This window comes from Typopeltis vanoorti, chromosome 2 (assembly GCF_054136105.1).
Source record: "Typopeltis vanoorti isolate ZY-2024b chromosome 2, IOZ_Tvanoo_1.0, whole genome shotgun sequence".
NCBI lineage: Eukaryota > Metazoa > Arthropoda > Arachnida > Uropygi > Thelyphonidae > Typopeltis > Typopeltis vanoorti.
In genome coordinates this window covers 111,997,891-112,021,975 of record NC_143550.1, presented here as the reverse complement: position 1 = coordinate 112,021,975, position 24,085 = coordinate 111,997,891, and the positions used below count along the sequence as shown (strand labels likewise).

General features: G+C 36.3%; 1 protein-coding gene across 1 annotated transcript in view; it reads right to left on the bottom strand.

The window, feature by feature from the left end:
• The window catches only part of Cals (calsyntenin 1), a 365,963-nt gene that overhangs the window by 86,006 nt on the left and 255,872 nt on the right, over nt 1-24,085 (bottom strand). Inside the window, exon 6 of the mRNA XM_090412738.1 lies at nt 10,448-10,639. Coding sequence (XP_090268864.1) covers nt 10,448-10,639 — 192 coding nt within the window. The remainder of the gene's footprint in view (nt 1-10,447; nt 10,640-24,085) is intronic.

Sequence of the window (24,085 nt, the reverse complement as noted above, 5' to 3'; positions counted from 1 at the left end):
TCAGCATTGCAATTATCTTTTGAGTTGTATTTGTAATCTTTGCCACATGGCCCCTGAACTTCAACTTCCTATCTATTAACACTCCAAGATCCCTAGCCTCATCAGTTTCTTCTAGCCTAATCCCACCAATATAATATGACATTGGATATCTAATCATGTCAAAGTGAATAACTTTACATTTACTGAAATTGAACTGATACCCATTTTACCAAGCCCATAATTCCAGCCTATTCAAATCATTCTGCAAAGACTGCATATCAGCAGCATTACTGATTACCCTACCTATCTTTGCATCATCAGCAAATAACTGTATGTCGCTTGTCAAATCCTTCCCAATATCATTAAGATTATATATATATATACAGATTGAATAACAGTGAACCAAGCACTGATCCTTGTGGTACACCACTTGTTACCTTAAACTTTGCAGACTCGTGTATACCCTGTATACCACTTTTTGATATCTGTCAGTCAGCCATCCTCTTATCCATGTAATATTGTATACCCAAACCCATTTTCTCCAATTTATGCAACAGTCTGCCATGCTGTATTCTGTCAAAAGCCTTAGCAAAATTCAAAAGTATCATGGTGTATCAATTTCCCTTGTCTAGTTCAATGGTAACGTTATTATAGAATGTGAGCAAGTTGCTAAAACATGACCTTCCTTTAGTAAACCCATGTTGCTCATTGCAAAGTAGAGATTCACTGTCAACCCATTTCTGAATGCGGGCCCTAACCAATTTTTCCAAAATCTTCACCAAACTCCTGAGATACTAATTGGTCGATAGTTGAATACATCGGTCTTTGCACCACCCTTGTGCAATGGAATTACCATACATTTCTTCCATTCCTGTGGAATCTTCCCTGTTCTGAGATTCATATTAAACATCCTGGTTAAAGGAATGGCCAGTTCAGCTGAACACTCTTTTAGCAACCGTGCTGATATTCCATTAGTCCCTACTGATGAATTCTTATTCAGTTTGTGCAACAGCTCTAATACCTCGGCCTCACACACCTGCGTTTCTTGATCTAGTGAAGAGGTAACAGTGAGCTCAATGTTGCGTTCACCAGGTTGATAGCTTTTAACGAAATGGGCATTCATTAACTGAACAACCTCTTCTGTATCTGGAACCCTCACGCCATCTGAATTTAGAAGAGTTGTTCTTTCATATTCATTCTTTCTTTTACTTGCAGCATTCTTGTAGGTTTTCTTTAGCACGCAGAGCCAGTTTCTTTTCATAATCAGACTTTGCTTTCCGTACAACAGTTGCGACTATTCTAGCCTTATGCAAACGGTATTCTTTCCACATTGTCCTTTTCTAACGAATCTCTTGCTTAATAAGATTACACATCCATTTGACTCCTACTCTATTTATTCTTCGAACTCTCGGGACACATTCTGATATCACATCATTTAAGTATTGTTTAAATGCTTCCCATGCACTGTCGATATTCTTTCCATCCAGCAACCGATCCTATTCCACTGAACTCAGTATACTACTCCTCAGTTGATCATAATTTCCAGCTTTGTAGTTCAGCATGTAACCTTTTTTGAATGGAACATTCATAAACTTAGTCACTTCCCAAGCGAGTTATAAACTATGAAAATGTTTATAACGTTCGCTGTGCAGGTAAGCATTTCTGCTCCACGGAAAAACATGCACATATTGTTTCACGTTATCTTGACGTTCGCCTCACCACTAATGTGGAATACGGCGTCACTGCTAAAGGCAATTTTGGAGATAACATTGTCTTCCATTGCTATGCATTCAAACATCTCGTGGCACAAGTCTTATCGCTTTTCTTTAATTCTATGTTAGCACTTACAGACGATGCACGAGCAAGCGACTTCTGAAGTTCTTGCGTGTTTCTCCGTAATCTCTGCAAAATGTTTTTGCCTCTGATGCACCACAAAACCTATAATCACAACAGTTTGTATTGTAAATTTCTTATGTGAAATATCTTAAGCCCTTACCAAAGTTTCATCAATGGCTATGATACGATTCAATAATGTAACTCCTTCATTTGCGTATCCTTGCAGATGAGGCCAGTAAACGCGTACCCGTGCCATTTTTGTATCTCAGTCGAGTGATGTGGAACCCGAGCTGAAATTTTGCGCATACCGAGCCTCTGTTTTTAGGATGTGCCAACACTGGTGGTTTATCCCAGTTTGTTGGGCCAACTGGAGTACAGTCTATAACCAGTCAACCGCTAGGAATCCCCGAACAAGTTCAACAAGAATCGTCCTGAACGGCGATTATCATCCGGCTGATCTCGTCCCGCATGAAACGCACTGCCCCATCTTACATTAGTTCGGTACTGTCGCCACAAGCTTCCCTATGGACACGATAACTATCGATCGCAGTTCTACCTCATGCAACCTGGACCTTGATTCATGATCGTTGTTCTAATCTTGTAAACATATCTTAGAGCGTTGCACACTAGACGTTGAATTTAACCTCTACTCCAAACAAGGACACTTGTTAGAATGTGTCGGCTTGTGCGCATGTACAGTACGTCTCTATAATCTGTCAAAGAGTAACATTTGAGTTACGTCTGTCTCCCGACAGTGTTCCACTATTTTATTTACAACCCTAGTATATGCTACCTCCTTGAATTTGGAGAAGCCCATAAGGATGACACCTAAGACAACTATTAGGAACCATTCCGTACTTAACTCGAGCTAGATCTATATAGAGATATTTAAATACATCTGCAATGTTTAAACATTCCAAAGTGTTCATTCCAATTAATGAAGAAATGGGGTGAAGTTATTTCTAATAATCAATTCTTTATTATTCATGCATAAATTTGGAGACGAACCATTCAATCAACTGTAGTCTGTCTCTTTGAAAATTTTTGTTCCACTACTCTCTGCATTCAGGAAGAAAACTTTGTTCAACAAATCTATCGAAACTGTAAAATCGTTTATTCGCATTCAACTATATCAAAAGTCCCACAAAAGTCCAGGATTTTACAGACATGGCTTACGCGGGATTCGATTCAGCAGCATTCTCGATAAACAAGCACACGAATCAAAAACAAATCGTCGATATAAGTAAGCCAATTAAACAGGTGTTTCGTACGTCAGTTCTCATTCATGGTTAGCATATCCACTCTCCAACCAACAGGAAGTAGGTTCGAATTCCACCGTGAGCATGGATATTTTGTGAATGTCTTTATGATAATTTCATCATCCATCATAATGGAGACATGAAGTGGATTGAAAAAGAAGTACGTATGGTCTATAAAAAAGGGTTTCCGGAATACCCAGCCCATCCACGGTACAAATCGTAACGTACTGTAGGCTAACAGCCTCTCGTGGATGAGATTAAAAAAAAAAAGAGGAAGATTTGAAGTGTCATTCAAAATTCTATCCCTAAATGATCGATAAAAATCACTGATACTTAAATAAGCAAAAAGAGTGCAATCATATTAATCAACGACCCTTACCCTTTTCTCTTGCAGATTTATTACATCTATATACAGTAATGCTTACTTTCTTTTATTTGTTGCTTGCATAACTTGAGACAACTTCTATAACGCTAGACCAGCTTAAAAAAAACACTATAGATCCCATTTTCGCAACCGGCTAGAAAATGTTTTTCTAGTTTTAATTATTTCCTCCTCCCCACCCCCAAATCAGTTCCAAGAATGTCAGGTGGAGTTAGGAACACGAGATGGAGATAGCTATCTGCCATCATTGGAGTGGTAGTTGTTTGGATTATGACCGAAACAACTAAGGCTATGATGTCAGTGTATTATATGTATAAATAATAATTTGCCGGTTTTGCGGGACGGAAAATGCGAATCTACGGAAAGATAAATGTCGCCACCAGCGTACGAGAGCGGTAAAATTAACTCTATTCAATGATGACAAGGATGGAGACTGGCTGTCTATCGATTTCCAAAAGTTAGGACTAACAGAATAGGGGAATAAAAAGACATTTTTTTTCCCCAGCAAATATTTCCCTGTCCACTATATACTAGAAGTGACATCTTGTAACATTTTATACAAGGAAAAACTGTTCCACGCACTTTTCTTCATTTCATTCATCCACTCTGTTACAATAATTGACACAACTCTTAATGAACCCGAAGAGATTCTAGATTGAATGGTTAGTTTTTTCTTCATAAGCTTCGACTTAGGAAACGGTATGCTACTGAGGAACTAACAGTCATGTACATATTATAATTCACATTCCAAATTTCAAATTTAATTAAATTCCAACCAACCAGAGCGAAGTTCTTCGAATACACAATATAATTTCAACAATTTTTGTCCTTACACCTTTACCAATTGTTCGATTGAAACAAAAATTAAGATGACTTGACAAAGTTTTGAATGCAACGACCGAATTTCAATCAAATCCGTCGAGCTGGAGTCCAGGAATAACTTGATAGGGATAGATGGATGGAATCTAAAAAAGTATTTATGCATTTTGCGAAATACACTGAAAACAGATGAGATTTAATTTTGATACAGAATACAATATATCTTTTATACTGTCGAGCTGAGGCCGGACACAACAGACCGCTGATATACAACGAATGGTCAATTTAGATATATCCACCTAAGAGTATGTTCAGCAGCTGTGAGCTTTTTTGAACAGCATAGGGTTCTCATAAGATTCCTGAAATTCAGCAGGTATCCTACCCGGATGGAACCGATAAATCCTCGCAGTTCCATCAGATGTTCTGGTAGTCGGTTCTTGTCACGAATATTCTCGTTCTACCCAAAGAACCTCAATGGGGTTTGAGGGAAACTAGTCCATTATGTGTAACCATTTTTGGACGACCAACATGTCTTGTAAAATGGATATGTGTGGTCTAAAAATATCAAGTATGGAAATATCCAGGATAAATAATCAAAATGAATGGTTACTTGGTTGGCAAAGATGTTCAAACAGGCCGCAACATTCCATTCTACTGGTACTGTATTAAGGTGCATCAGGAAACTTTTCCCAAACCATAACGCGGTGCTTGGCACTGCGAACAAGCATGACCAGTCCATAGTTTAGTGTTGTTTCCTAGCATTGTTCTTCCTCAGCATGACAACATAACAGCAACCAACAATCACCGCTTTACGAACTTTGCTCCTTTGCACTCGGGTTCAACAGATTCTATTAAAATTCAGTAGTTGGGATCAGAGGCGTAGCTAGAGGGGGGTGGCACTTTGAACCTTTTTTTGAACATTTGTAGTTAATTCTAAAATACAGTCTCGAGAACTCATTTCCAAATATTGTAATACTACTGCGAATTTTCCTCAAAATTGCTGTAAGTGTTGCTAGTTGTGAGAGGAGTTTATCTAAATTAAAACTGATTAAGAATTACCTACATTACTATTGAAACAGACTTCGCGAATAAACATAGTGTTTTAATTTATTTACCTATATGTCGTTTTGACTTTTTGTAGTATTTTTGAGGTGTATTGAGAGGGCGGCAAACTCACGGACCGCGGCAAAAGCTCTAGCTACACCACTGGTTGGGATGCTTTAAAAAAAAAAAACTTGCCGAATTCAGTTCTTGTTAGCTGTTTGTCATCGTTGGACAGGCGTGGTGCTCTCAATTCTCGTATATCATACTTGACAAATTATATTTTGTTTTAGTCCTTTACCCAAGAGTCAGGGGGGGAAACATCTCGATGCTTGTCTGCTGTTATGGTGCGTTCAAATACTCTTTCTATCGAATTTCTTAATAATCCATCATTGCAACAGTATCATTAGAAGGATTACTACATGGCTCTCTGTCTAATAATAAGAATGGTATAATCAACAGAAAACACCTCGTCGATGTTGGATATGTGATCATCGATACGAAAGGCACGCAAAAGGATACCAGATGGACTGTCTGGCCGCCGCTACTATCCTAGGTGACGATTTACACACACACACACCTGAACACACACACACCTGAACTCTGTGTTCAGGTGTGTTCACATCGTAAGTTGTGTGTTACTAATTGATTTCATTTAGCATGGGTTGCCTCTTAATATTTTGACCATTGAGCTTATAACAAACTACAACGAACTAAATGAAATTCACATATCTGTGATTTTTATCGCAAGTTTTGTGAATTTCGGAATAAAATGAAGATGCTATTTTTAATGGTATTTTAATACAACGTTTCATGAAGTCTATTAAAAAAAGGTATAACATATTTCGATGTCAACCTCTCTCTCGCTATTTGCTGCAAAATGCAGAACATATCAGTGCAAGCCATTTACTATATGAATAGAAATGCCAGTTAACCAGTCAAACAAGAACAGGCAAGTTTTTTCCCTTCTGAAAATTAGGGGATTTTTCAATCCAGGCAAACTTTTATTTAATCCATTCGGCCTATTGGCCGAGTGGATAGCATATTCGCTCTCCAACCAACCGGTTGTGGATGCGAATGCATGGGCATGGAGGTTTGTAAAGTCTGCGCTGGACAAGCTTGTATAGCTCCTTGAGTTTATAAGGTTTCTTAAAAAAACAAAGACCACCTGGAAAACACAATTAAGACATTTACTGATCTCATAGCGTTAACTACTTCATTCCCATTATTACAACCAAAACTAAACCAAGTTTATTGTCGCAGCAGCAGCAGCAGAATTCCTACTGCTGATTTAAACTGCACGTATCAATTAATGACATCTTGCAAAAGAATTTCGCAAACAGCTGATGCTGATTCTGTAGTCACTGGTGTGTGTATGTGTGCGCGTTGCCGAAGGATAAATAAATATCAAATACAGTATATCTGATACTCTGCAAGGTTCCCCCCCCCCATATATATAGTATTTTCTTTAGTTCGGTAATTTTGCTTGCTCTAACGAAATGCCAACAATTTTGTGGCCATTCGACGTGTATAAAAAATTTATTTCAATTTTTCTAATGACATTACATGAAAGTATTTAATGAAAAACTAAAACAGAAATCGGACTCGGGCATTCAATCTCCTGGCACTGTAATAAAATCTGTGCTACTAATGTTTAGGTAGCCGTAAGCAATAGGTTAAAGTTAACATTCTTGAAAACCACACCCAAGGTTGGCATGACTGTCTGACCTACATTTCTGATGCTTCAGGGACATAACAGAGGATTGGTTTAAATCTCTCTCTCTCTCTGGAGGGATGGGGGGGATATTAAATTCTCGTGAGCTCATGGATATAAATGTACACAGCAGACATGATCGATATGCTTGTCCACATTAAACAGTGAAACACTGCGTCAAGAATTGCATCCAACTTAGCCCACATGGCAAATCCCGTTTCATTAAATTAAGCTGGTTTTACTGCAACTGCTATTAATCATCGCCGTCATTAAAATTACAATTAATTATAAACATCAAAACGACCACAATAAGCCTTTTTAATTTCTGATTAAAACAAATGCAAATAATCCATGGATTGTGGTAAATTAGTGTTCTTACTTCTAAACAAAAAGTTCAACACTAATCTGCTTATTTAGATGACAGATACGAGTACTTCGTGCTAACCTTGAGTGTACAGCATGGCTTTAAGACTGTCGATGAGAGACACCGCAAATTTCTAATCGCTAAATCACACGGAGACTGTAACTCGTCACATCATAAAAAAAAATCCGACTCGTTGATTTACGACTTCGTTTTCGATAAAATGAAAATGTGTGTGTGTGTGTGTGTGTGTGTGGAGATCCCCCCCCCCACGGTAACCGACTTATGAAAATAATTTTTTTATAAACGACAAGAGAACTTCAAATATGCAAGGGAACGTGCGACAACCTATTCAAATTCTGAATTTAAATTTAAATGCATTAGCAGATTTACTTTAATAACAACGATATTCACAGAAATCTCTTTGCCAAGTTTTAAAAACATTTCAAAAGATGAATAAATGATATAAGAACAGCATACTTGCAAGCAAGCTCGCCAAAAACTAACGTTCAAATCAAAAACCTGCCACATGCCAAATGATAAGAAGAGTATTAAGAAGGTACGACTAAGGCAAAATTGGGGGTTGTTTAGAATTATGGTCGAGACAACTAATGCTGCGAATTCGCGGCATTAGTTGTCTCGTATATTTTTTGGTGGATGAAAGCCTTGCCATATCTGCATACGAGTGGCTAATTTACTTGCATTTGGAAAGTGTTTATAATGTTTTTTTCCCCATCTTGGACGGAATTCGAACCGAAGTCTTTCGAATCAAAGAGCATTGTGTTATCGAGTGGGCTATGAAAGGTAAACTAATCTGCCTGAAGCAGATTAGTTTACAGCAACGTTGTCCAAAAGTAAAGCGTCCTCTTTGCTTAGTATAGAGAAATACGAAGCCTAATTTTCATTGGTCCAAACACATTATTACACCCACACACACTCCATGCTTACTTTGATTGTTCGTCATAAAGATACCAGAAGGCTCTTGAGTAATCTGGATACTTTTTTTTTTTTTTTTGTCCAGGCAGTGTCTCATATTCTAACGAATGATTATTTGCACAGCCTTATTAATGGAATATTGGAAAGTTTGAAAGATATTTAAAAAAAAAAAAAAAAACTGAAGAATTTTTACCTCGAACTACTGCTCTCAGTTCGATCATTTCCTAAATACATAAAACTATTAACAACCAACTTATTCACTACTTTGAAGGCTACTCTCTAGAAGTAGGAAGTGCCTTCCAGCCTACTTCTGCGATAGGCTGGGAAAGACGGTCTCCCAGAACAGGTGGAAAACATATCTGGGTTTAATAAAGCAGTCGCAAGTGCTTCTCATTTAAGTAAAGCGGGTTGAGCACATCACGTACTCTATGAGGCCTATAAAACTACAGGGGAGCCTGTGTAGATCTGTATACATTATTACAGATGTCACGTACGAAAGTAACGATCAGCGAAGTATAACTAAGCCTAATCCTAATGAAGAGCCCCCTTAGAGGATTAGTTTTGTTTACTTCATCTTGAACATATCTGGAATGTTAACGTATCCTTGTTTCGTAACACCGTTTTCTGGAGAAAATCTTACATGACTGACTGTTCGTACGTTAGTAAATGACAAATATCCTAAGCTGCTGTCACAGAAATAAATACAGCTAGCAGACTTGTAAGTTGCAGTTAACGATGAGGTTTTCTTACTTTTTTTCTTCTTCTTTTTGAGCGAACGTGATTGGAATGCAAAAACCATCACAATCTACCGTGTCAACAACCTTTACGAAGTCTCATTATTCCAAGAATTTGCTCCTTACTTATTTCTTCTTTTGCAATATTAATATCCACTACAGCTACAGCTAATAATTATTCCTGATCCGAAACAATTTTCTAATAAATAAAAACAATATTTTTATTGTTAATCTCTCACACGAAATGTAGCAGAACTGTAATATATTAATAAGAGCAGAGAAAGAATTCACTGCTTTTCTTAATGAACAGCTGCAGACTGTAATCCTTGGAGCGGAAAGAAGGGGGAAGGATACTATATGAAGAAAGCTGTTCCAGATAAGAGGTAGAAGGAATAAAAGATGCGAAGTTGGTGTGGTTTGAAACTAAGTATAACGATAACCAGCTGCTGCTCGCATTTGTATTGGTTTAGAATAGTTGATATCCAACATAGGGCGAGATCTGGATTACAAATTATAATAGTCGGGCCATGTCGTGTGCAGCCAAAAATATAATAAAATGCACTCTCCTCCATCAAATATGAAAGCAAAAACGCACCATTTTTGGAATTATTAGTTTCAATAAAATGTTTATTCCTGTTACTTAAATTAAGAGGCTTTCTTTTTCTCAGCAAGACATCAAAATACAGTAGCTAATTAATTTTTAACCACATTTATGCAGTTTCCTTGAAGCTCTCAAAAAGAAGGTATATATATCTTGAGACAGCATTAAGAAAAATAGTAATGTAGATCAGTCAAGTTGAATAATTTCTCTAGAAGTAACTTTCCTCTAATATCCCCTCCCCGCCTAAATATGTTTTTTTGCATTCACTATCGGTTTTTTTTTTTTTTTTAACCCGGAAACTCGGGTTTTTCGGCCTCCAGAACACACACACAGATTACAGCCAGAAATATTGCCCTTAGGGGGATGCAGCAAGGAGTGGCGACCCGGTTGCATTAATTAGCTGTAAGCCTCCTCGATGGGGAAGAAGGGGGGGGGAACCCGACCCGTCCTAGGTTGAGTGGATATGATGAATATGCCCAATAAACTTTCGTGATCAGTTTTATATGGGAAAATGCTATAACGGAGTTATCATTATAACAGATGACTAAGTGATTTTAGCACCACTTCGCGTTTTGCAATTATTTCAACTAATTTTGAAGTAAGACCATACTCTCCCGCAGCAGTTAATAATTGCAACATTAAATAAAAGTTTCAATACAGATACCAAGGACACCATTTTCGTCCATCTGGCTTATCAGTTTCCTTAACAATTATACTCAATTACTGTTAAATACATATCATACCAATATGAATACGTGCATTTGAAATTCATTGAGAAAACTCACCGCACAGTTTACGTTGTGATTCAACGGAGTAAGTGTCTCGATCACAGCCTTTTCCGATATGATGGGTAGCCAGAGCTACTTTGGTGGACAGTTTCTCTGGTTTACAGGGCACATCACACAATTCCAGTGCGGCATCTGGAAACAGCATTCGTCGGCCAGAGCCAGGGGTATATTCAATACGTTCATGGACACCTAATAAAAAAAAAAAGAAAAAAGAAAAATTAACTCCTGTTTTTCAACAGCATCTATCACTTAATGGAAATTACGTTAATATTAGGAAAAATGTCTTATACGAATCAATTAGAAACAAAATGTTAATGATAATGTAATAAATTCTACTTTATTATCTCATGGTCGCGAGATGGCATAATAAATTCAGTTTTTCTGCATGTTATTGAGTACCATACTGACATAAATTCATCACCAGTTGGTTAAGAAGCATTGGATTTCACGTATTGCCTTTGCTAAAGAAGCTGGATAGATCTCAAAGACAAGAGTGACCTAGCTGCCCAAGAACATCCACTACACAAACGGCAATGTATTTCTCGCAGATGTCTTAATCAGACAAGACAGACGTTGAGCACCCTATCCAATAGCTTAATAGCTCACTAGGCGGTGTGCACAGCATCGTTAATGACTTCCTTCAATATTACCATCCCTGCAAAAATAATTCAAAGCAACACCAATAAAGAGATCATATTGATAGTGTTTTGGAATCATAAGGGTTTCTTATTGAGTTTCTTAACCAGGGCGAGTGCTGTGACACTTGCATACACGCTGCATCAATTAGGGTTGACCATTCACCGTAATAGTACAGTAGAGGGACAAATACATAAAGATCATTGACGAGTATAGAAGAGTGATGTATACCAAAGTCACCTTGTGTGCAATACATCTATGTCAGAATAAAATTCTTCACATAGTGCTTATTGTCTTTTTTTTTTTTTTTTTTTTTGAAATGCAGTCGTATAATGCGATGCATTAAATGTGTCAGCAGTAGTTATGGCGCCTCAGCTCGGAATTTTATAAGAAGAAACAATATTCCCAGGAGTGCTATACAAAAGCGTTGCGTGCGAAATATTTTTGCCAAAAACCGCAACTGTATTTATGAATGAAATCGGCAGATATTGTTTCCGTCAGGAGTTTCTCTATTATAGTCACTAACTTTGGAACTTAACATTTTCAGGAGTGTTATGACAAAGTACACAGAAATTAACAAATAGAGACATATGCCAACCATGGTTATCCAGGCATAGAACGAATAAACACAGAAATCAGTTACTAGCAGAGCACAAAGATAAAGCTGAAATACGTAACAAAAGATCACTGAAATCTGCAAAAGCCTTTAGGATTTCATTTTTAAATCTACGGTAAAAGCAATATTTTTAAAATCACCAAAATGTCGTAGTAAATAATCCCAACAACAAGTTTATATCTCGAATATGACAACTAACAAATGCTTAATAAGATATTTCTTTCTGTATTTAAATAACTATTTCTCCAGCTTTACGGATGGCGATTTACAACAGATGTAAATCGCCATCGGGACAGTATTTATTGACGTCTTAGTATGAAAGCAGGTAAGTATGGTTCGGACAAATAACAAGGTGTTAGAAGTTACAAAAGTAGTGATACTTATTTGAAGCTTAACAGGATCACCATTCAAGATATATTGATAAAACGGACACAAGAAAAGCTCGAACATTTGAAACAGATCAAAAGGGATTTTCTAACATTTCAAAGAACATCAGCCTAAGATATGGTAGAATACAATGCTATGCTGTTTTATATGCACTATTTCGCTTACTTTAGAATAAACATGTTTTTTCCGAACCATTGAAGATGCACATAAATAACAACGAAACAATTCTAAAGTTGTAATTTGCTTTTCTGCAATCAAATACAATTTTTTTAAAAAAGGTAGCATAATTTATGTTTTTCAGTTACTTCACATTAACACGACGAAACTATCTAAGTGACATTAATTATATAGTTTTTCTCATCACTCAAGCTTTACAACTACACGCCAATAACCTGGGGAGGGGGAATGGAGAATCCAGTTATTCATGTTCGATGATCAACTTTCTGCATGTATATATTATATATTTATATACAGGGCCGGTGGGAACGGGCATGCAGAGCATGCGGGCTCCGCCGCCAGGGAACGGTTCATAAGTTAATTTTTAAGAAACAAAATTTTTATCATAAAAACAAAAACAAAAAAAATTGTTGGAATGATCAATATTAAAATAAATAAGGCCGGATACACCGAATAAAAATTTATATTGCCGCCTCTTTACAATTTTACAGCTAGAGCAGGCTAAATGCTTGCCTGCAGAATATTGTTTACTGCAATCTATCTAAAGTGAAACGGTGAACGGTTTTTATGCGCAGAAACGAATTTTCGCACAATACATTTGTTGCTAGTTAACCTGTCATATGGTATGCATCTCAGTAGGCTACTGACAGTAGCGCAGTGGCAATTATTATTTCGTCTCTGTGTCGTGTTGTGTAATAATTTCTTGTGGGTATAAAATAGAAATGGAATCAAAAATTAAAAAAAAAAAAGGTTATCCGGTGCACAAAATCGTTAGCGTCATGCTGCGAAAGAAGCAGATAGTAAGAAACAAACTGGGGCTCTTAATAAATTTGTTAAAATATTCTGATGCAGATTGTAACCAACTCGATACATCAGAAATCAGAGTTGAAGAACCGTGCACATCATCCAGTTAGCATGAAAGTACTATTGCAACTATTGAACAAGATAATTGAACATGATTTAAGTGAAAAATAGTTAGGATTTAGTCAACTACAACAGGATTTAGTTGTAGTTGACCACGAAACTAACACATTGTTAGTCTCTGTAAATTTAGAAGATCCAGGTGAATGGGGAAATATTGATGAAAAATTACGAGTTGTTTTAATTGAAATGGGGCCTGTTCAAAAGAAAAATATAATATATCCCAGAGATACATGTGATCGTAAATTTGGCGACACGTATTATAATAGAAAAATGGAAAACGGGAGCTCGTGCTAAGAACATGGCTCATTTATTCCGAAACTTTAAATTCTGTTTTTTGCTTCTGTTGCAAACTTGTCGCACCTACTGAGTCTTGTAGAAGGTTATAACGATTGGAGAAATGTAAGTACAACTTTACATAGACATGAGACTAGTTTAACTCACATGAAAAATTTCTTAAAATGGAAGGAACTTGATAAAAATTAAAAAAGAAACAAAACTACTATTGATTTCCAGACTCAAAGCATGTATGAAATGGAAAAGAAACATTGGACCAGTGTTTTAGAACGCTTGATTGAAATTATAAAATTCCTTGGTAGCCGAAATTTAGCTTTTCGCGGATCATCTGATAAATTATATGAAAGGAATAACGGCAATTTCTTAAAATTAGTCGAATTGTTTGCTATGTTTGATCCCGTTATGGAAAATCATGTTGAAAGGGCCCTACAACGAAACAATAGAGTACACTGTTTGAGTAAAGACAGTCAAAATGAAATATTGGAAACTTTAAGTAACGCTATCAGAGATACAATTTTATTATCAATTCGAAAATATAAATATTATTCCATAATTTTAGACTGCACACCTGATGCAAGAAAACAGAACAAATGACCATTATTATTCGCTTTGTTTCCTGTGACAATGGAATTGTCAAGATCAGGGAAAACTTTTTAGGTTTTCCCCTGATATATCAGATTCCACAAGACGTGGTTTATGTGCAACAATAATGGAACAACTGGAAAAATGGAACATTCCCATTGAAGACATGCGAGATCAAGGGTATGCAATGGGACAAATATGAAAGGGAAAAAATACGGGCTTTTTACGTGCCATGTGCTGCTCATACTCTAAATTTAATCATTAACGATGCAGCCAAAGTGAATGCAGATACAATTAGTTTCTTTGCAATTATTGAAGAAATATAAAATTTCTTTTCATTCTCTTACAAACGTTGGGCAATCCTTTTAAAGTTCTTAAAAAATTAACATTGAAACAGCCATCAGAAATGCGATGGGAAAGCAAAATTAATGCAATCCGCTCTCTACGATATCAGTTAGGAGAAATTTATGATGCGCTTTTTGATATTTTAAATAATGAAAATTTTAATAAAGAAACTCAGCATGAAGCACAACCATTATGTACTAAAAAAAAGGACTACAAATTTATTTGCTCTCTTATAACTCGGCATGATTTAACAGAATAAACCCTGTGAGTAAAATGCTTGAAGACAAAAATATAAATATTTCACTTGTTTTAGAATCTATCGAAAACTTAAAAATATTCTTACAAGAGTATCGATCAGATACAAAGTTTAAAGAAGTTCTAAAAACGACAACATAACTGGGTGAAGAAGTGGATGGAGAACAAGAATTTAAAACTGGTACGGAAGTTCGACGACGAAGGAAGACACGATAATTTAACTAGGAGCATCATGACGAAACGCCACAATCGCCAGAAGATAAATTTAGAGTGAATGTGTTTTATACACTTCTAGATGTTGCAATGTGTTCGTTAATAGAACGTTTTGAACAACTAAAAACATATTATGATAATTTCAATTTCTTGTATAGATTACTACAAATTAATAACTAAGATTTAGAGATTCTCTTGAAGGACTGCGACAATAAAGACGTCAATGCAATAGAACTATATGACGAGTTCTGCTTTCCGGGATATTTTTCGGAAGGATAATTTAAATAATCAAAATCCCTTTTGATATTCTTAATTTTATTGTTTCCAATAATTTACCTTTCCCTAATTTTTCAGTTGCTTTAAGAATACTATTAACCTTAATTAACTGTTAGTGTAGCGAGCGGTGAACGATCCTTTTCCAAGTTGAAATTAATTAAAACCTACTTAAGAACAAGTATGTCACAAAAAAGGCCTTGTTAGTTTGCCGTTAATAGCTATTGATAATGATATATGTGCGGAATTAGATGTTAAGACCATTATTTCTAATTTTATGAATATATGAAATCAAAAATCTTAATATTCTAATAAAAAAAATTCAAGTATATTTATGTAATTTAATTATTTTCTGTTATTCTGTAAAGATGTTATTTTTTGAATAAATGTTCTAATTATTTCTGAATTCTTTTCTTATTTTCTCATCTATCTTGAGTTTCTTTTATTTTCCTAAAAGATAGTTCCACTTATAAAAATTATTAAAAATTTTTTACAAGTTACTAAGAATTTAGTAACTTGTAAAATGCAAGAATTTTTTAAACTTTAGTTGAAATAAATTTTAACTTTAATTAAAATTCATTTTAATTTTGTTAGCGATTCGGGTCGGTGAGAAGGTTATAATCCCTGTATCATTATATTCAACGATTAAAGTGAAGTGGCTCTATCAAAATTTGCTTTAACTTTTGAGAATTTTTTGAATATTCGGGTTTTTAACGATTATCCTGCCTAGTCAACACCCCCGGTTCGTTACATTTAGCGAACCAACGTGTGGCTGTTCTGTCAAAAAATTTATTTAAGAAATTTCAAATAATTAAAATTTTTATTATCGTAAAAGAACCACAAACTCCCGGATGGATCGTTACAGGGGGTGCTTAGATAAAAATTGCATGCGGGCGGCAAAGACCCTAGCGCCGGCTCTGTCTATATATACACAAGCCTCGACATAATGTCGATTTTTTAGCATAATTATATATATTAACACACACAAACACCGGCTACTGAATTAGAAACCCAGATGTACGTAAACGACCTTACATAGTGTATATGAAAAAAATATTTCGTCACATGCGTCACCACATGTTCTGGGCAACTATTTAAGAATGCTACTGGTCAGTAATCGTCAATAGTGTTGATCACAATGGCAAAAACAAACGATCTCTGGAGTTCAATAAAGGGTTTATTGTGGGTGCCTGTCTGGATGGAGCCACGATTTCGAAAACAGCAGAACTGACTGGGGTTTTTCAAAAGGCAACTCGCCTTTTGAGAAACTAGTCAGCTCTGCTGTTTTCAAAATCGTGGCTCCACTTCTGGGCGTTTACTCAGTAGAAAAATAACCTACAGTGCTTATCTAAGAGGCGTAACTGTGGTCCGAACACAAGTCTGTCAGGAACGAGATCGCTGTCGTCTGATAAGGCTTGTACGAACAAACAAAACTTCTTGTGTGCAGCAACTGATCAGCATTTAATGAAGGCTGTTCCTGACCAATATCTCACCGAACTATGAGCATGAAATTGACGAGGATTGGTAGTAGCAGTCGCATGCCTATACAGAAACCAACGATTTCTGCGAAGAACCGGAAAGTTCGTGTAAAGTAGTGTCAGGAACACCATGACTGGACACTAGAGATCGTGAAAAAAAAAAAGTCATGTGGTCCGATGAGTCACGCTACACCTTGTTATGTAATGGCAGGCAGAGAGGTTAGCGGGATCCCCAAGAAGCAATGAACACAGCTTGCCTTGGCAAGTAGGGTATGGGACATGTTAAAAAAACGTCTAATCTGAGTTAAAGGACTGTCTGGTGAACGCCTGGTGTGTTGTAAACGTAGATGCAATCCAACACTTTGACAAATCTATCTCAAACCACATATGTGTTGTAATTCGGGCTAAAGAAGGTTCAACACGTATTAAATAAAACTTTCTAATTCCGTAACCGGCATGTGTGTGTGTGTGTGTATATATATATATATATATATATATATATATATATATATATATATATATATACATATACACACACACACAGCATCTAACCTATTTGTGTATACATGCGCACACACACATGCATATAATTTATATGCCTGATGACAGACAGCCAAATAGCCGAGTGGTTGGTATGCACGCTATCATAAAAAAGGGCTGCAAGTTTGAATCCTATCATAGGCATGGATGCTTGGTGAATGTCTTTAGATTGTAAATGAATTTAATAGTCCGATGTGAGATCACCACCCTGCTAAATGGAAATCCGAAGAGGCCTGAAAAAAGTTGCATGTTTGGTCTTCGCAGAGTGGGCGGGAGAAGGATTTCCAAAATCCCGTCCGCGATACTATACAGACTTACACTCTTGTGTGATTGGGATTCACATTAAAAAGAAAAAAAGCTGAGAGAATATTGGTGGATAAAATAGCTCAATAATGTAAAATATCACGATATCATTCATGTTATAAACTGGTCGACATGAACAGAGGTACATCAAATGAGAAAAGGAAACAGATTGTAGATTGATTTATGAAAAGTAACGTCGAGATGGTTCATAGCGCGATTACACAGCCAAGAAAACTATTTTACTTCACTTACAGCAACACTTGGACAATAGTAAATAGAAATTCAACAGAATTAATCTGAGTTAGAATATGAATGGCGCCTACCAAAAAAAGACTAATAATAGTGAATGAGCTGCTGTGTGGAGAAATATATGGTGGTCTTGGACTTCTACCATTCGCAGGGAAGATTTCATTAATGTTCCTTCTTAGATCGAGAAATCCGCCTATTTTAGTCTATGTATACGTTTTCAAATATGCAACCATGTTGATGCCAGGATGTTTTTCAAAATTTTTCATAAGCAATGTTATGAACACATTATTTTTTTTTATCACCATTCTTTTGTAGTGATAACCCGACTTCCAGTCAAGACAAATTTTTTCATCTAGCGCTTTCACATCTAGCCTTTGGCATAAACATAGCGCATCATTGCTTCCGTGATCCCCAAAACACACAACTCCTAACACTTTCAAATCCCATCAATTTTAGGATACTTTCACACATTTGTGGTGATGCACCAAAAGCTTTTCTAAGAATGCTCGTTGCTACACAGAAGAGTGGGTTGCCCTTAGAGGAATAATTGCTTTCTCACAGACCTGCTCTCCCAAGGCACTATTGTTCCAGACGTTTTGTGTAGGGATCAACTGATTCAAATTGATTCAGTAAACTAGTTTATTTGTAGGGTGAAATACCACCTGGTTCTCTTCCCTCAACAAGAACGCAAGAATTTTGCTAGATGTGTTTTCAATGTACAAAATGGAGGCCGATTGCTTGTTTGCATGATATCTCTGAGTACAGCAGTGAATGAATGAGTTTATTTTGAAGTGGTTTTGTATGTTAATTTTCACTATGTTTCTGCTGTCACGAAGTCCAGTTACGCGACAATACCTATAGGTATTTGTAGCGAACCATGAACCACCACAAATACCTCGAAAACCATGAAAAGTTCTTCTCTTCGTTACTTTTCCAGACCGCCACATCACTGTCCTTCTTAAGTTCTAAAATTTGTTTCGACACAAAGATTAACTATCACTTAATTTAAAAAAAAGTTTTTTTTCTTTTACTTCGTTATAAATTAAATTAAACTTGCCAATAAATTATATTCCAGTTTAATCCTTTACGCAAGTGTAAGGAAACAAAGTTTAAGCGTGAAGTATTCTTCATAGCTACCTGTACAGAGGCTAATGACTTGGATAAAGGATTAAATAAGAATATAATTCTTGGCAAGTTTAGTTGTTTCAAAATTTTTCATCCGCAAATTAGCCACTGCTGATGAGAGGAGAATTTATCTTTATATTTAAATAAACTTGAAATTCGTCCTCCTCTTTCTCTGTCTACGTAAGGAAAGAGACCTTTCCTTTTTATAGATGAATAATATCAGCGATAGATCGAAGCGTGAACAGACGTAAAACGTTTTAGGTGCTGCCAGAGAATTCCTCTTTCTCCCTAAGTGTACGCATGCCTTATTAGAGCCTGTTCTTAGTTCACTATACTAAAGCTGTGCATGAAGTCACCTGAAGAAAGACAGACAGAGATCATCCGAGGGAAATGTACATTTCTGTTATAATTTCAGTTTAGCATATTTTGCAAGAGAGCTTCACTCTTGTTGCATTTCACTATTAGCAAAGCTTTCTTTTTCATCAGCTTCTCTAGGAATGGATGTTAAACTACAAATAAAAATTCAAATTTTTCCAGCAACTGAAAACTCCACTGTCATTCTTTGAATACCAAGAAAATGCTTACAGAATAATTTTAATACAATTATTTTCTTTTAAACCCTGAAACATGTGTTATATTTTATTGCAGAAGCTGTCGGAAACAGGAAAAAAAAAAAAAAAAAAAAAACATTACTGTGGATATATATTTTATCCAATTTTCCTTTCAGAAAGAATGTCACGCTAAGTCATAGTGAGAAAGAGATCGTGATACTGTAATTGCTTCATAACATGGTATACGAGAAGCAGCATGACGTTGCCTCTTAAAGTAATTTAATGGTTGGTTATTCAAGTACGGACTGAATTAAGCACACTCTACTTGTTCATTAAAAGTCCTGAGAACGTAGTGACAACGAAGTATTTCGCCGACATTTCATTTGAGCTAGTATAGCTAATTGTTTAACTGCGTTATCAAACAACACGTTTTCTAGTCGCTAAATCCATTTCCTTTTGGATTCTCTGGCTTAAAATATCCTCGAATTACGTTGTTACTGAGTAATGATGACTAACTCCGTCCGTCTGTCCACAGTTGTTTTAACTGCAGTTCCCCCCCCCCCCACACTCACTAATACCATATCATTCAAAATTATCCTTTCATTTGGTTTGGGTGTACGATTAGATTTGGTATAGCCCACGCGATTATTAAATGAATAATTTTTGCAAATGAATTAGCTTATCTAGAGAGAAATAACCTAAATCAACCTTACATTACACGCATTACATTGTTTTTGGCTGTACGGAATTTAAATGACTGCGCTTAAAAAATGCTTGCCATTTTAAATGCACGTTAGCCTTTTGACATCAATACATTTCCAGGACGAATGAAGAAAAAGAGGCTTCGCTGCGGTTAATAAACCGCGTGGAAGGTGTATAAGCCTAGAAGTTAAACTTTTAAAAACTATAATCAAGAAAGATTCAGAATTAGTACATTTAAAAACGGCTCAACCACTGATTTACTATGAACGAAGCAATTATTTTTATGGTATTTAATACTGATATTTTTCAGTGATAATAAAGAGACCGCACACTTAGGTTTGGCAATAAATCAACTTCCCATTTACTCCCAGCATAATTTTAATCGCGAAGCAGTAACTTCCCTGTTCAAGGGAGAGGGGAGAAATAGTGAGTGTCGCAAAAAAAGAATGTAGTACTGGGTAGATATTTTTCTGTATGTAAATTGCCACTTATCTGCGAGAGAAACTGATGAGTTTCAGTGAGTATATATTTCAAAACTAGGAATATACTACATATACAGTGAGCACAATATAGTTGGGAAGTTTCGGGGCATAAATAAACACTATGCTGCAAAACTCCGCAATACGCGGGAGGGGGGGGGGGGGAGGATGCGAGTTTAAACAGACACGGTGAAAAAAACAAAAAAAAAAAAAAGGGAAATAACCCTTTTACTAAAGCGTAGCAGAAACTTGACAAGGCCTACTATTAAGATTGTTGCAGGTGCTGTTAAAAACCTGCAAGAGAAGAAAAACTGCGTGCAAAAAACCATGATGACCTCTGTCTCGCAAATTAATCTTTCGATAATTTTACCTGTAGAGAAAACTTGAAATTCCACTAAATGTCAACCTGTAATTTTGTAAGTCAAAATCGCACGGATATAGGAATTACTCTTAATGTTTATTAAAACTCTTAACTTTCTACATTTTATTTACAATTATTGCATTTCTACAAAAAACGAAGTGAAGAACTGTTCTATCTTGGACTACCTGCATACAACGGGAGCTATTCAAACACTGTTCCGATACACGACCTGAAAGACGTCTGGTTCTGCTGCCTGAGGTTAGCATACTTTTATATAAGACACTCATCCACGAAAGGTTGCATACTTACAGCACATTTGTATCGTGGGTCTACTAAGGATTTTTTTTTTGTTTGCGTTTTTAATTCATTTTTTACCTGGCTGGAAACTCCGCCCTAAAGACAAAACGTGGAACTTTTTCATGCCATTTCAAGCTTCCAATAAATGGCCTCACCTCGGGGATTGAAATTCATCTCCCACCTGAAGACAATCACATGCGTTTATGCTCAAAGGAGGAATTCGAACCTGTAGCCTGATGGTTGAAAAACAGATACGCTGACCACTCGGCCAACCAGACCGGCAAAAGTAAAAGTCAGCAACAAGACTCGTACCTCCAATCTTTTGATAAAAGCAAAGAAAACAGAAGCCGGCCACGATCACTTCCCACATGTAACATATGATGGTAAGAAATGAGTTTCAAGTCATATCTGTTATTTTATTACCACCTCCAGAAAACTTTTCTATAATGCTTCAGAGATTATTAATAAACACTGCACACTTATTATTTACTAAGTGTAGCACAATTATTCTACAAAAAAACATTGCAATAACTATGCATGATATTGATATATTGTTCTACAAGACCGTGCAGACCAAGGGACCAAAATCAAGCGTGTGGGATTAGTTGACTGTGAACTTCCTAATCAACTCGCGTTTAACAGTGAATCCACACCTGGCTGTCCAGAATCGTAGGCGGACACACATACTACACCGTTCTCTTGTAATTACACGATTATATTTTAGCTTTAATTGGGATAGTCAAGATATTAGCTATGCTGCTAAATGATCTGCGACAGCTCATTTGAAAGCAAGTTACAGGGTGCAGTCCAATTGATATCAGAAATATAAAGCTGCGCTAAAAATCGATGGGCGCGTTATATCATGAAAGAAATAGAAATTGAAACTGACGGTACTAAATTTACGGCCAAAGACCAGTGTATTTGTTAATTTGGTGTATTCTCCGATTTCTAGCTAAGAAAACTGCCACATTCGTATGAGATCAGCTAACTCACTTTCAACTGAAAAGCACTTATATAAAGCTTCTTCAAGTTCCGTACTGGATTCGAACCCCTAAGTTCTTTCAATCGATAGACAAGTTTTGCGAATACGCTACGGAGTCACTCGTAAATTCGCGGTTTTTTTTTTTTTTTCATATGGAGCGAACGGCTGGGATTAGGTTCGCAAGAGATCATTAAAATTAATCTCTAAAGACTTTGGACATGCAATCACTCAATTACTTTTAAATGTTTTATTTATTTATTTATTTTTAGCAATATACTGCTCTACTAATTTTCAACGGTCAAGGACAGGTTAAAGGTTCCCAAGTCACTTTATTTTATGATAATAGAATAACACATTCGTTCATACTGCATTTCTTTCACAATACTGTCCTATGATTGGAAGTTACAATTTTTTTTTTTTTGTTAGACCTGTAAAATTGCTGGAAACTCTCCTAGAAGCCATTTTTGTTTGATCTTGAGTAGCTCATTTATCGCACTACGAATTACATCATTGGCAAACATCATCCTTTCAAGCAAATTTTCAATCGTGGGAACAAGTAATAATCGAATGATGCCAAATCAAGGAATAAATGCATATTTTATTGTTTATTATAGTGTGCTTAGTCAGGTACTGCTTTATCAAACAAAAACCGATATGCTAGTACTCACATGAAGGGGGCAACCAATTGATGTTCGTTTATTTCTCAGAAAGTTTCCTTCTGATCACACCGGAGCCTCTGTAGCTCAACAGGCTCTGACCATACCCTCTAGCTAGAAAGACAACGGCTCAAATCCCGTTTAGTGCGCGAACTTTTAAGGATTTTTCAAATAAATGTGACTTAGCTGGTCTTATACAACGGTAGCAGGTTTTTTCCCTCCTGCAAAACAGATAAACCCGCCAGAAGAACACAAGCAATTTAGACATAATTACACTGGTATCGTGGCTTTTGTTGCTTCGTCCATCAATCCAAAATAACGTTGTGTATATCAAAGAGGTATGCACAACACAACGAAGTCACTGCTGGCCCTTCATGACGGAACACAAAATACACAATATCTTGGGAATCGAAAACTTCCACCATGATCTTCCCTGTCGAAACTTCCTAAGTATAAGACATGCTACTGATTTCCATTCGGAAGATTAAGGATGTTTGTTGTTTGCCGCACAATAAACACGTCCTCCCTGGTGGTTTTATATTGTCCGGAAATCACCATCTTTCTTTGCCATATCGACGAGCATCACAACCAAAAAACATGCGTGCTTGCTTCTGATCTACTGTCAGCATGTAAAGGACCATGTGTTGCCTAATCTGTATTAATAAAAGTAATGCATGCTCAGGTGATTTTGAAGAATGCTATAACTATTCCGAACTGAATCCCGCTTATGAGATCATTTCCTAAAAAGTCTCGAGTCTTTTACTTATCCCGATTTTTCTCACAAGTTCAATGATTGCATTATTTATTGGCGTTGAAGGGACAGGCACTTCTGCCACTCGTACATTTGAAGTTTTTGCATCGCCATATCATATGTGCTTCAGTTGCATTGCCAGCCAATGTTTTGAGTTTATTTCTATACAGAAAATATAGTGTTTGTACTCTGCTTAATCAAGGCCATACGCTCCGTGAGTTACCCTTCCTATTTGTTACTTGCATGAAACGTGTTGATGAGTCCCTTCAGATGGTCATTCGGACTGTTTTATGATTCGAGGAATGTATTGAATCTAATTCGTAATGTTAAGCACATCAGACAGAGATTATTCTCTTGTTCAATTTGAAATAGTTTGCATGCAGTGGAAACAAAACAATTTACGGTACCAACAACAGCGAATGCTTACTTGCAATTTGTGAAAAAAAGTGTTTATTATAA